At 47.9% G+C, this 15,097-nt stretch overlaps 1 protein-coding gene across 4 annotated transcripts in view; it reads right to left on the reverse strand.

The window, feature by feature from the left end:
• Positions 1-15,097, reverse strand: part of MYH11 (myosin heavy chain 11) — a 123,060-nt gene that overhangs the window by 36,843 nt on the left and 71,120 nt on the right. For all 4 annotated transcript variants that reach the window (XM_019468674.2, XM_019468672.2, XM_019468678.2 and 1 more), the window contains 6 exons: positions 12,846-12,989; positions 6,320-6,415; positions 4,178-4,296; positions 2,676-2,828; positions 2,078-2,251; positions 433-606 (listed from right to left, as the gene is read on the reverse strand). In XM_019468674.2, coding sequence (XP_019324219.1) covers positions 433-606; positions 2,078-2,251; positions 2,676-2,828; positions 4,178-4,296; positions 6,320-6,415; positions 12,846-12,989 — 860 coding nt within the window. The remainder of the gene's footprint in view (positions 1-432; positions 607-2,077; positions 2,252-2,675; positions 2,829-4,177; positions 4,297-6,319; positions 6,416-12,845; positions 12,990-15,097) is intronic.

Consider the following 15,097-nt stretch of genomic DNA (forward strand, 5'->3'; position numbering starts at 1 on the left):
GAAGCAGGGGGAGGAGGGGGAGGAAAAAAACCATCATCTATTTCCCTGGACAGCACAGGCATGTGATAGGAAACTCAAGGCTGTGATAAGGGAGACTTTTGTTGGAAGGGTGTGAAGGTGTGTTTATTGGCCATCCCATCCCAGTTGGCCCTTCCTGTTGGGTTTAAGTTGTAGCGGGAAGGATTCAGAGTCTACGCAAGAAAGAATTGCCTGGCTACCTTGGTTGGAATAGGTTACAGAGGTTAGAATAGATATATAATTATGTCTCAGGACATATATCTCTTACAGACACTCAGACACATCATACATAGGACTCGCTTGGATTGATTTACACCAGATGCCTTTGGGCTCTGCCATTCCCTAACTACTCCCACTCAGACGCCCCGCCTGGTCCCCGGGGACAGGGAGAGCCCTGGGGCCCATGGCTGGTACCTTCCCGGCATAGTGGATGATGGAGAACTCTGTTTTGTCCTTGAGCTGCTTGGGCTTCTGAAACTTGGGGTGGTTGCCCTGCTCCGTGCACAGCTTCTCCACGAAGGACTTGTCTGTGGCTTTGGGGAACCAGCACTCCTCGTCCAGCAGGGCCAGCACACCCGGAGGGTTGTTCTGTGGAAAGCACGGAGGGTGGGATCACAGCTAGGGTGCTCAAGCCTCGGGCTTGCCAGAAAGAGCTGGCCGCCGAAACGCACCGTAGGCAGCCCCTACCTCTGTGACCGTGTCTGCCTACAAAGATGGATTTATGCCTCCCACGCCTATAAGTCTATCCTCAAATGGCCCTGTGGCCGATGGACCCACACTGAGGACAGAAGGGCAGGCGCCAACAGAACGTGTGCAATTCTGCCCCCTCGTGGACAGTACACGCGGAACAGCACAAAGATCTCAGGCTTGAATTTGATGCTTTGCATATAAATTCACCTCAGGGTTCTTCTCTGTGGCCCAGACAGGCCAGGAGCACAGCCAAATTCACACCTGCCATTCACTTTGGTAGAAATGGTCTTCACTTTGCTAGAGAACTATTTCTTTTCTTTTTAATGTAAGCTCTACACCCAACGTGGGGCTTGAACTCATGACCCCCGAGATCAAGAGTCACATGCTCCACCGACCCAGCCAGCCAGGCACCCTGAGAACTATTTCTTCACTGCTCTGTCCAAAGCAGGCCTCCTTAAATCATTCTCCGCAGAGGCCTTATCAGAGAAGTTTTAGTGGCTTTCTTTGTCTGTCTTGTTTCTTGGTCTGCTCCTTCAGGAAGGGCAGGGACTATGTCCATCTTGTTCATGGTTACATCTCCGGCCCCTAAGAGAGGGCCCGGCACAGAATAGGTGCTCAGTAAATAGTCATTCAACAGTGACTTATTGTGCACCTACTGTGGCCATGGTTCTAAGGAGTTGGGGATCCATCAGTGAGAAAAACAAAGACCCCTACCTTTGGGAATGAATGAGTCAGAGAGGGGGAAGACAAGGAAGGGAATAGGGAGAGGGGAGGGGAAAAGGCAGAAGGGAGGGGAGGACAGGGGAGGAGAAAGGAAGGGAGGAGAGGGGAGGGGAAGGGGAAGGGGAAGGGAAGGGAGGGGAGGGGAAGGGAAGGAGGGAGGGGAGGAGAGGGAAGGGGAAGGGAGGAAGGGAGGGGAGAAAAAGGGAAGGGAGGGGAGGGGAGGCAAGGGGAAGGGGAAGGGAGGGAGGGAGGGGAGGGAAGGGGGAGACAGGGAGGGAAAGGGAAGGGAGGGAAGAAGAGGAGAAGGGAGGGAAGGGGAAGGGAGGGAAGGGAGAGGAAGGGAGGGAGGGGAGGGGAGGGAAGGGGGAGTGAAGGGGAAGGGAGGGAGGAAGGGGAGGAGAGGGAAGGGGAAGGGAGGGAGGAAGGGAGAAGGGAGGGAAGGGGGAGGGAGGGAGGGGAGGGAAGGGGAGGGGAAGGAAGGGAGGGGAGGGGAGGGGAGAGAAATAAGAAAAGGAAATGCCTTTGCCAGCAAACTGTGGGTTAAGGGAAGCGTGCTGGAGCTCGCAGGGACTCGGTGGGGAGGGGCGAAGGCAGGGTCCACATGCGGGTGGATAAGGCCGCATGTGAGTGAGAGGCGGGCCCTCACCGGCCGCTCGATGAGCTCGATGCAGGGCTGCAGGTCGAGGCCGAAGTCGATGAAGTTCCACTCGATGCCCTCGCGCTGGTACTCCTCCTGCTCCAGGATGAACATCGTGTGGTTGAAGAGCTGCTGCAGCTTCTCGTTGGTGTAGTTGATGCACAGCTGCTCGAAGGAGTTCACCTGCGCCCGCGACAGGGGTGGGAGAGGGGCGTCCTGGTCAGGGGACACCGGGGCCCAGGGGAGCTCTGCCCGGCGAGAGCCCCTTGCCTGCCACCCTTGTGTCCTTTCCACAAGAGCTCGTCTGCCATTTCAGGGCCCAGAGAGGGCTTGTCCCCAGCGAAGGCTGCCTAGAGTTCGTGGCGGAGGACTGAAGAGAGAGGTGGCAGGGATCAAGCCTCGCCTGTCGCACCCAGCCGCAGCTCTGGCCATCTCACTTCCAGAAACCAACACGCTTCCTACACCCTCGAGGATCTAACCTCAGCTAGACAGCCTCCCACCCTAAGTCGTCATCGGCCTGCCTTTCTCCAAAATAATGACTTCTCCAAGGGGAAGCTTCTGCCCAAAGAGCCGAGACCACGGCTGTCATGATCCCACCAAGCTGTACCTCAAAGATCTCAAATCCAGCAATGTCCAGGATCCCCAGGAACGAAGCCCCTTGCCGGTGGGTCTTGTCTAGGGCTTTGTTCACGCGGCTGAGTATCCAGCGGAAAAGGCGTTCGTAGGTGGCCTTGGCTAGAGCCTCTACGGCAAAGTCTGCCTGTGGGGAGAAGTGAGGGAACAGGTTTATCTCCAGTGGGCTGTCTTTTCATATGAGCCCAGCTGGCAGCTCAGATTTTTATTCCTCTTCTGCCCGTAATCAGTTCTTGAAAAATAAACATCAACAAAAAAAGAAATTATGCCATCTCTGTAACTAGTAGAAAAATGGCAGTAAGGAAGAGAGTGGCCAGACTTAAGGAATGACTGTGTGGAGAATTAAACACTTCTTGTCAGAGGAACCTGGAACAGGAGAGAGCCTGTTCCTTCCCAGGGGCAATTTAGAGGTAGTCAGTTCTGCCTCTAGAAAGGGTACACAGTCATTTCTAAAAATGTATGTTTTAGCTCTGACTTTGGATGCACAACTAAGAGAGCAGGATGAGATCATGAGTGAGGTACTCTGCTGTTCTTGTTCAGTAGTGGATCTTCAAAAGCTGACATGGGACTTTGAGTATTCCAGTATTGGAGGGATGAGATATAAAGAGATGGACAGATGGATAAAAAGATAGATGGATGGATGGATGAACAGATGGATGCATGGATGGGTGAATGGATGGATAAACAGAGGGCTGGATGGATGGATGGAAGGAAGGAAGTATGGATAGTGGGTAAATGGATGGATAAATGGAAGGAAGGACGGACGGATGGATGGATGGATGGATGGATGAACAGATGGATGCATGGGTGGGTGAGTGGATGGATAAACGGAGGGCTGGATAGATGGATGGAAGGAAGGAAGTATGGATAGTGGGTAAATGGATGGATAAATGGAAGGACGGACGGATGGATGGATGGATGGATGAACAGATGGATGCATGGATGGGTGAATGGATGGATAAACAGAGGGCTGGATGGATGGATGGAAGGAAGGAAGTATGGATAGTGGGTAAATGGATGGATAAATGGAAGGACGGACGGATGGATGGATGGATGGATGAACAGATGGATGCATGGATGGGTGAATGGATGGATAAACAGAGGGCTGGATGGATGGATGGAAGGAAGGAAGTATGGATAGTGGGTAAATGGATGGATAAATGGAAGGACGGACGGATGGATGGATGGATGGATGGATGGATGAGCAGATGGATGCATGGATGGGTAAATGGATGGATAAATGGAGGGATGGAGGGATGGAGGGATGGATAGTTGAACGAATAAATGGATGGGTGGGTGGGTAGGTGGATGGATGGATGGATGGATCGATGGATCGATGGATGGAGATGGAAGGAAGGAAGCATGGATGGGTGAATGAATAGATGGATGAACAGATGGATGGAAGAGTCTGCAGAAAAATATGCAAGCTCAGGAATAAATGTCACACACAGAAACAAACAGCAAATGCATCATTACCTGTTCTTTTGTTTGAGCTTTCTGTACTACATCCCGCCCAACCTTGATACGTGGGGTCAGGATAGATCTGGTGAAATCTGTCACATTAATTCCCATGAGGTGGCAAACTTTCTGAGCAGCTGGATGGAGAAAAAAAAAGCATATTAAGTATATCACCAAAGAGAAGGCTTAGGAATGAAGGCACATCACCTGGGATACTTGTGATGTGTGTATGCAATTGATACTTTTTGAGAAATGGAGCATGATGTAGGGAACATAGCATGAAAGGGTCCTGAAAGCTGCTGTCATTGGTGACGTCATCCCCAATGTTTTGCTAAGTGGCAATGATGGGGTAGGATGGGGCCATGTGATTTGGGAAAAGCTATTTAACTTCCTAGAGTCTTGCTTTTCTCAGTTCATAAAGACACAGCCATTTGGTAACTTGTTGGGTTACCAATGGGATTAAATGAGGGAAGGCACGTAAAGTGCCTGGCACATGGTCAACTACCAATAAATGTGTCCCACTATGCCAAGATATGTATTGCATCATTATGTGTGGTGGAAAATACCGGAAACTACTTAAATGTCCATTAATATGGGAGCGAAAAAATGTACCATGAATACGAAACAGCAGTTAAAGGGAACGACTCTCTTTCTCAACTGGGGATAATTTTGCCCCCAGGGGACATCGGGCAACGTCTGGAGATATTTTTGATTGTCACACCAGGGGGCGCTACTGTTGAAAAACCCTGATCCAGACAAGGGTGAGCAGAGAGAAAAACAAGTTGCAGAATGCTGACTCCCAGGTGAAATCACTTATGTACATTAAAATCACACTCACAAAGCAACGCTATATATGGTTTAGACACATGTGTGTGAAAAGCCTAAAATACAACTGGAAGGGGACATAGTAACATACAGCTGTGGTTGCCGGGAGACAAGGAGGTGACTGGGACGTCAACGTGGGCTACATTGTTTCATGTTAACGACCAAGCAGTATTAGAACATATTCACAAATGCCACTTCTGGATGGTGGATTCTTGTAATAATCATGTATTTCTTCTCTTAAAACTCGTCCTCAAAAGAAAATCATCATCCACCATTACTGTTGGCTCAGCACGAAGGCTACTCTTGTCTGATGGCTTGCCTATGCGTGGTGGACGATCCGCGGTGTGGTTTTAGGATTTTTTTCCCTGTCTTTGCAAGGGGTGTGTTTTTGTTTTTTGGTTTTTGTTTTGTTTTTTTTGGTTTTGTTTGTTTAGTTTTTTTTGTTTTTTGTTTTTTTTTTTTTTTGGTTTGTCTTTCCCTGAAGTTGTCTCCTGGGTGGGAGGAGACCTTTAACTCGCCATATTTCGGAGTATGCGACACCAGAAACTACTGGCAGGGCCTGTGGAGGGTAAGCTCTGGGGAGCTTCAAAAACAACACAGTATATAGTCTGTGTGGGGCGTGTTCAGACAACAGGTAGACAAGCCAGGAACTTGCTATCCATTTGGCTCAGCCACCAACAAGCACGGGGGATAGATAACCAAGCAACCTTTCCATAACACAAAACACTGCAGGTATTGGCAGGTAGGGCTGGCATATTGAGGAAAAAAAAAACAAACAAACAGGATGCCTAGTTAAGCCTTTATTTCAGAGAAACAACCAACATTTAAAAATTATAGTTAGGTCCCAAACACCGCATGGAACATACAATATATTATAGAATGATACATTTTATAATAAAAAATGTTGGTTGTGCATCTGAAACTTGAATTTAACTGGGTATCTTCTATTTTATCTGCCAACTCTAACTGCGGAGAAACTTGGGGTCTGTGTCCCCCACGTGAGGAATGGGGCTGTTCCCGTCTAGTTTGCCGATGAATGCCAGGGCCTGGCGTATGGTGCAGGCTCAAAAATATTTGCTTAACAAAATTAACAAACAGGGGGTTATAGAACTGATGGTCCCCAAGGATCCTGTGTGATCTAAAACTATTAGCTTTCCTCGCCCACACTCTGATTCAAGAACTTCCCACTGTAGGATCTTCAGCAGTAAAAAGTCTCGGACCGAAGTCAGCGAAAATAACTTAGTTTAGCTCTTGTTAATGACCGTATCCAAAAAACAACCAAACGCTCCTTCCCATCACAGACGTTGGCAGTTATTGGGACAAGACGGCAAGCACCTGTGTTATCCGGCATTGATGCTTGGTCTGTGTTTCTTTCCTTCTTGAAGACAATATTTCCAAGCTGCAGGACGGACGACACCACCTTCAGTATGGCTGGGTGAGGACAGAAGAGAAGATAAGGCACAGACCTCAACACCGAGGGGCCGTGGAGGTTTAGAGTCTACAAGTTATTGGGGACCTTAGAGTCAGCCTACATCTTTCTCGAAAGAAGACTCAGTTCTGAGCTCCTAAGTCTAGGAAAGAGGCAAACTAATCTAATACCATGCTAACAGGGTAGAAAACCTGGCTGGGGGTAGCAGAATATGTTCAGATGCTTGCTGACAATCTTGTGCTCAAAGGAACACCGTGAAGCAGGGGCTGGCACACTGCAGCCGATGGACCAACTCTGGCCCACTGCTTGTTGTTGTCAATAAAGTTTTATTGGAACACAGCCATAATGATTCATTTACGTATTGTCAATAGCGGTTGGCTGCTCCAAGGGCAGAGCTGAACAGTTGCAACAGAGATCAAATGGCCCACAAATGCTAAAGTATTTACTTACGCGACCCTTTACAGAAAATGTTTGTCAATCCCCACTATACAGCAAGAAGAATGAACGAGTTACCACCATAAACAACAAAACTGTTGTAGCTCACAGATGCTGAACAAAAGATGTCAAAGGCAAACAATAAAGTAACTATGTAAGTCCACTTACAGAAAGTTCAAGAATAGGAAAAACTATGGCGTTAGAAGTCAGGATGATGGTTATCCTTCATTGGTGGAAACTACTAGAATGCCTATGGGGAAGCTTTGGGGCTCTGTTGGTGTTCTCTTAGTTAAAATGATTACTAGCAGTACAGGTGTATTCAGTCTGTAAAGGTTAATCAAACTGTGCACCTATGATATACATGAATTTCTAAATGTAAATTATATGTCACTAAAAGTTATTTAAAAAGCAACAAAACAAAGCAACAATCCCCATGCTTCTCAGTGTAGTCTGGCTAAGTATACAAGATGCTCATGCGAGAATTGAGAAGGGGGAAATTTTTTTCCCTTGACAGCCAGGTGTCTCCAGACAAAATAATGTGTCCCCAGACCCTTGGAGCCCTTCTGACTCCATACTCAGCCCATGTTACTATTAAAATGGCGCCTATGGGGCGCCTGGGTGGCTCAGTCGGTTAAACATCCGACTTCAGCTCAGGTCACGATCTCACAGTCCGTGAGTTCGAGCCCCGCATCGGGCTCTGGGCTGATGGCTTAGAGCCTGGAGCCTACTTCCGATTCTGTGTCTCCCTCTCTCTCTGCCCCTCCCCCATTCATGCTCTGTCTCTCTCTGTCCCAAAAATAAATAAACGTTAAAAAAAATTTTTTTTTAAATAAAATGGCGCCTATGTCTGAAATCCCCTCAAGACCATGAGTGACTGGCGAAGGGGGGGCTGTCCTATCATCTCTGCATTCTCAAAGCCTACTTAAGGGTCCAGATACACATGGGGAGACAGGGAAGATGCATGGGGGGCGTGCAGGATGGAAGGAAGGATGGAAAATGGAGTAAACAATGGATAAATAAATCAATGGATGGATCAATACACTGATGGGTTGATCAATGGATTGACAAATGGATGGACTAAATGATGGGCGGATGGATGGATGGATGGATGGATGGATGGATGGAAAGAGAGATGACTAATCAATACAAACATTTAAAAAACCATACTAAACGGGCTTTGTAAACTATTAGGTGCTATGCTAATAGTTTTTTTCAATGTTTATGTATTTGAGAGAGAGAAAGAGTGGGGGAGGGGCACATAGAGAGGGGAGAGAGAATCCCATGCAGGCTCCACACTGCCAGCAGAGAGCCCCATACAGGGCTTGATCTCACAAAATACAAGACCACGACCTGAGCCAAAATCAAGAGTAGGATGCTTACCCGACTGAGCCACCGGGGCGCCCCGCTATACTAATAGTTTCTGAACTCGAAGTTTAAACTAAGAATTGCTGAAGTGACTCCAGAGCCCAGGGAAGCCGTCTAACTCAGGGTTCTCAACCTTGCCACTATTGAAACTGGGGGCCAGATAAATCACTGGTGGGGCTGCTCTGTGCGTGTCTGTAGGATGCTCAGCAGCACGCCTGGTCTCCCACCACTAGGTGTCAGTAGCGTTCCCTCTTCTGAGTTCTGAGACCAAAAAACGCCCCCTAGGAGGCCAACCTCCCCAGATTAAGAACCACTGGTCTAAATGAATAAAGCAAACTGAGGGGGACTGTGGGGACGCATGGGAGCCACAGCCCCACCTGAAGGGGTACAGCTGGACTCCAGTCATGCAGCAAGTCCAGAGCTGCTCCCAGGCCGATGTATCCAAAGCGGATGGAAACCCAGATTCTTAATGTGAAACCTACTCATGTTTAAATGCTGGGAGCCAACTTACAACAACTTTGAAGCCTGTGTAGGTCGATCCCTCCCTGTGGGCTCAGGCCCCATCGCGCTGCTTTTTCTGGTACCGATAATGGGATCACAGAAATGGAAGAATGGCCACCATACTCAGGCCACAGGAACTGAACCATCCGAGAGAGTACCAGTGGGCAGCAAAGTGGCTGGAAGGGGCTACACCAAACGCAAGGGCGGCGAGGGCTGGCGGTCTGGGGTGAGTGCCAGTCTGGGGTGGTCTGGTGAGTGAAACCAGGCACTCTGGAGTTAGAAAACCCCAGCTGCGCCGTGCTGAGCCTCAGTTTCCCCATCTGCAAACTGAAGCACGTGCTTCAATAAGTTTCTGTCCAGACGGTGGAGGCAAGCAAGGAGCCTGGCCCAGCGGACACTGAACAGCCACCTACAGTGGCTTGTACACGGGCCCCCAGAAGATGTGTCCAGACGGAAGCTGGGAACGTGAACTTCCACAGAAAGAAGAGCCCTGCAGAGGTAATTAAGTCAAGGATCTCAGGTGAGATCATTTTGGATGAACCTGGTGGGCCCCAAATCCAATGACAGGTGTCCTGGTAGCAGAAGAGGAGAGGACACGCCCAGTTGGAAGCCGGCACGGGGTGGGTTTTCTTTGACAGCCTCCGGAAGGAGCGAGCCGTGCCAACACCGTGACTTTGGGCTTGTGGCCTCCAGAGCCGTGAGAAAATCAATTTCTGTTGTTTGAAGCCACCAGGTCTGTGGTTATTTGTTCGAGTAGCCACAGCGGACGGACATACCGGCCTTATTTACAGAAGAACAAGAAAGAGGGTTTTCTAACACACGGCCTAAGCACTGCCAAGGGTACCCAGAACGGATGATTCTAGGTGATGGGCAAAACTTTCCAAAAGTTTGGATCGTTAGGCATCTATTCTAACTTACTAGAAATAGTAGGGACATACAATTAGTGATTGTACAGAAATTGTTGTTTCGGACAAAGTTCAAGCAGTATAGGGCTACAGAAATCTACACTGTGCACAATAATTGTCAGCCAACGATCATATGGCTGGGACCTGGAAGTGGAGTCATTTACAAACGAGGACACCTGGGAAATGGATCTAGACGGTCCCTGGGAGGGTCTGTCTGGGTGCAGGAGGTAGCTGCCAGGGGGTTCGTATCCTGGCCCTAATCTTACTGGCTGTGTGACCTCAAGTCAGGTATCAGCCTCTCTGGGCCCCTGTTTCACCATTTGAAGGCCCATCGAAACATCCACCTCCTAGGATCGTCATGTGGCGTAAATGCAAAGCACCTCAACGTGGTCAGTACCCAAGAAACATCAGTTGCTGGGATGTTACGATGGTTCCAGTCCTCTACTGCTGCTAACTCTCTGTGTGGCCTGGGCAAGTACTTGTCCCTCACAAGAGCTCCAGGAACCAGAGGGGGTGGTTCCTGGGGCCCCACGAAGCTCCAGGGGTTGCACTGATCCCCCCCCGCTCAGCCCCATTCTCCTTCGGCTTCTCGGTGGGGCCTTGGGAGCAGCTCTGGTGTTCTAACTGGGGCTGCTGTGCATTTTTCTAATCATTCATTTACTTCTCTTTCCTGCAGTTTACTAGGAAATGATTTCACAAATGCAAAATCAGCTTTCCTTGGGGCCCCTGGGTGGCTCAGTCGGTCAAGCGACCAAACTTCAGCTCAGGTCATAATCTCACGGCGCGTGAGGTCAAGCCCCGCATCGGACTCTGTGCTGACAGCTCAGAGCCTGGAGCCTGCTTCCGATTCTGTGTCTGCCCCTCCCCCGCTCATGCTCGCTCTTGAAAATAAATAAAAACATTTAAAAAAAATCAACTTCCCTTGCCATAAATAGATGGCAACTATAAAAATAAATACAGGAAAAGGAATAATATTATCAAATTCCAGCAAGATGCCAGGCTTGGAGTCTGCTCTCTGGGGTGAAAGGGGACATTAGCAAGTACCAGAGAGGGGCTGAGGACTTAGTGGGTGCCGATCTGCTACTCTCTTCCTTGAAAGTCATCAGGAGAGCTGAAAAGAGCAGAGAAAGCAAAACATCCTGCAGTGGGATTCTACGTGACCAGTAATGCCACGAGTCCACGTTTCGGAATACACCGGGCTCCTTCTAGCCTCAATTCCCATACCTTGGTTCTGACAGGGATTTTTGGAAGGGTTTAAAGGACAAAAACCACATCCCCACAGACAAAAACAGAGCACAGAGGACCACACAGTGCGGCTTGGGAGTCCCTGAGGCCCCAGAGGGAGTCCTAGCTCTTTCAGCTGTGTGTCCTTGGGCAAGTTCCTTCACTTCTCTGTGCCTCAGTTTCCTCATCTGCAAACTGGGGATAACAGTGGTCACATCGTCGGGTTCTTTCAATACTAAATAATGGGGGCGCCTGGGTGGCTCAGTCGGTTAAGCATCCGACTTTGGCTCAGGTCATGATCTCATGGGTTGTGAGTTTGAGCCTCGTGTCGGGCTCTGGGCTGATAGCTCAGAGCCTGGAGCCTGTTTCGGATTCTGTGTCTCCCTCTCTCTGCCCCTCCCCTGTTCAGACTCTGTCTCTGTCTCTCTCAAAAATAAATAAACATTAAAATTAAAAAAAAATACTAAATAACGCATATAAAGCACTTCTGCTGTGTCACCTGACATCTTCACTTTAAATGTATTAGAACCATTTCCATATGAGTCAATACTGTTCTAAAACAATTTAGAAGACCCTATTGATTTCTTTCTTAAGGCCCAATGATAATTGAGTAAATCCTCACTGGTCAAAGTTTTAGTTTGTTCGTTTCATTGTTTATTATTATTTAAAACTGGACACCTTGGTGCCTTTTTTTGAAAAGAGGCTCTCGCATATGTCTGGCATACAGCAAGTATTTAATCGTTAGCTGTTCGTGTGTGAATTTTTTTTTTTTCCCCAAAGCCAAGATCAGAAGTAAAAAGGACTCGTGTCCCAAATAAAATGAATCATTCTGGGAGAGCCCATGCCATTCAGGAAGGGGTGCTGTTAATATTGGGCTCTGATGTGGGGCTCTGGCCAAAATCCACAACCACCACCCATTTGTCAACTGACCCACGGAGCCTTTTTTTCTGGGCCCCCAGTTATCTCCGGGGAAGCTGTCCCTCCCTCTATGCTGCATTGCAGCAACCCTAGCACTATTCTGGGGCTCCAAAGGGGTGTGGGCGTGGGAAGGAAGAAACATTTTCCACAACCATGTCCTGGTGTTCCCAAAAGAGATTAACCTTGAACACTGGGGCACGTCTAACCCAGAAGGCAAAGAATTTCTTAAAGCCCAGTGTGGAAACCAAGATTATCTCTCTAGGCTTTCTTGATCTCAGAACCAAATGTGTTTCTTGGTCACGGGCTGGTGACATTGATCGGTACTGGCCTATCACCAGAACTTCCTTTCCAGGAAGAGGACAAGTAAACCCGCTGCCTCAGATATGCCCCCCACTCCCCGCCTATCCTCTGCCCATGTGTTCTTGACGAGACCAACAACCTCTCTGTTTCCAGCTCCAAAATGGAGTAGAGACCATAACATAAGCCTCTCAGAGTTTTCCATAACCCCGATCATTGTGAATAACTCAGGAATATGCACCTAAGAAATATCAGCCTACTCCATTCAGGGACTCAGGCAGGCATTCCAATCTGTTCTTTCCCGCTGGACATAAACCCAAGGGACGTAAGGGCTGGTGCTACAGCAGCCATTCTGCCCCCAAGAAACTGGAGCCTACCTAAAGACAATACTGCTGAGAGACCAGGTTCCAGAGACACTCTTTGAGCCCATCGAACTCCTTGTACCTGAAACCCATATCCCTGAACTTTCCAGCTCTGCAAGATCATTTTCCTTTTCGCTTAAGCCAATTTGGGTCATTTGTAACTGAAAAAGCCCTAACATATGAAGCCAGTTTTCTAAAACACCAATAAGCTACCTTAAGGTAATGTTCACTTTCCTTCTTCTTCTTCCTTTTTTTTTTTTTTTTTTGAGGGTGTCTGGCGGGTGGGAGTGGGGAGGGACGGAGCAGAATTTAGCAAGCAGAAATCTGTCCTTACCAGGGAAGGCTCTCTAACTAATGTTAGTGGCCCAGAGGGCATGAATCCGGGCCTCCTCGCGGGCACCCAGCCTGAAGGCATGAAGACTTACACAGCTGCTCCTCATCACTGAAGCCCATGATCGCCATGGCTTCCAGGGTTTCCTGGAACATCTCGTCATCCTGGGCAGCTGGGATGGGCACAAAGCCATTGGAGAGGAATGTGTAGTTGTTGAAGCCCTCCAAAAGCAAGTCATCTGGAAGGAGAGGAAGATGGGGTGGTGGTCAGGAGGATGGACTTTGAACATGAGGCAGGAACCTGTCCCGAGACTTGGACGGTTTAAAACCTTCCTTCTGGTTCCATCACACAGAAGGCCTCACCAACCATCACTGGCCTAATACAGTGGTATAGGTTGTGCACTGCTCCAGGGTGCCTGGAAGCTAAAACCCAGCGTTGGCTCCCCTTGCTAAGCCATGTCCCTTGACACAGGCTTGCAGCTAGCTTGAGGAAGGCACACCTTTATCTCAATTGCCCCAGATCACCCTGCCGTTTCTGAACAACGTTGCCTGAAAAGCAAGATCAATCCTTATCCATCTATTTGTGAAAATTTATCAAATCGCTGGGCCGCCTGGGTGGCTCAGTCGGTTAAACATCCGACTTAGGCTCAGGCCATGATCTCACGGTCTGAGTTCGAGCCCTGCGTCAGGCTCTGTGCCGACAGCTCAGAGCCTGGAGCCTGTTTCGGATTCTGTGTCTCCCTCTCTCTCTGACCCTCCCCCCTTCATGCTCTGTCTCTCTCTGTCTCAAAAATAAGTAAATGTTTAAAAAAAATTAAAAATAAATAAATTTATCAAATCGCTAATTCCCATGAATTTTAAAAATCAACTACTACCAAAAGGTTTATAATAAAAACACCATTCCCTGTCTGCCCTTTTTCCAATTCCTACCTTACCCTATAGCACTGCTTTTAACTCTTTGGGCTGTTTCTTCTGGCACTTACCACGATCTCTACATAACAGCTTTAATTTAATCACATGTAACATACATTTGTATATACTATATAACATGTCCTATATTACATGGGCTTATATAAGTTATAATGTTATGTTTACGTATCATGCATAATAGGCTATTTCTGGATATTTCAAGATGAGATCTTACCTACTGACCCCTCTATAATGGTGGATAAAGATTTAGCTCTCTCACACCACCTCCCCTCACCTCCAACTATTTCCGGTCAAGTCGCTACATAAATTGATATCAGAGCTTGTCAAATCTAGTCTGCTGGTTGTTTTTGTAAATAAAGTTTTATTGGAACACAGCCACTCTCATTTCACTGTCGATTTTCTATGGCTGCTTTTACGCAACAGTGGCAGGCAGATTTGAGTTGCTGCAACGGAAACCATACGGTCCTTTAGCAAAAACCATGTGGCCCTTTAGCAAAAACCATGTGGCCCTTTAGCAAAAACATTTGTGGCGACTCCTTGTTCCTATTGGCGACTCCTTGTTCCTATCATGAAACCTTGTTCTTGTGGCGACTCCTTGTTCCTATCATGAAACATTGTTCTGTGGCTGTGGCCACTCCTTGTTCCTATCATGAAACATTGTTTATCATGAAACATTGTTCTCTGTAAAGTATATTCTGTGGTTACACTTTGTTGTTGCTACTCAGTTGTCTCTTCCCCTTTCTCTCCCCAAATTTATAATTGTTTCTCTTTTCCTTGCACTCTTTGCTTTTAGGACACCCTCTGGCACATCAAGCGTCCTCTTCCAGATCAATCTTTAATGAGGCTGGATTTGGTTGAATATTTTTGGAGGAAAGTCAATGAGATGCTTTTCTTTTTAAATAAAGGTCTTTTATGGGTCAAGTCACTTGGAAGGGCCTGATGTTAAAGTGACCCAAGAAACCAGAAATCTCCAGCCTGTGGATTAGCCTTGATGCCTGATTAAAGTCACAAGGATCTGGGTCTTTGCCAAGATTTCATTTCGCAGACTATGGGTAAATTGACAGATATCTGATCTTCTCTAAAAGCCTCACCGTTTTCCAGATCTATCATCAAGAATAAAAACGGCCTGTAAGAATTTCAGTAGTTAGCCTTAAAGACTAGGGACAGAGCACAAAACTGGATCATTCTCCCTAAGCCACCTCATAAGGTCCCACACTGTAACTGACAATTAATCTAATTTCCAAGGTACCACATATGTTTGGCACCTCCCCACTTTCCCCCGGCGGCTGAACCTTGAAATACACCTCATCACAGCAAAGGTAGCAGCACACACATCTTTGCTGGCGATTTTCTTAAGCAAAAGGACTAACCCTGGCCACAAAACCGGTGGGAAGCAAAGTCTGGATTGTCTTCATAA

Source organism: Panthera pardus, unplaced genomic scaffold, assembly GCF_024362965.1.
Source record: "Panthera pardus isolate Hobbes unplaced genomic scaffold, ASM2436296v1 HiC_scaffold_5, whole genome shotgun sequence".
Lineage (NCBI taxonomy): Eukaryota > Metazoa > Chordata > Mammalia > Carnivora > Felidae > Panthera > Panthera pardus.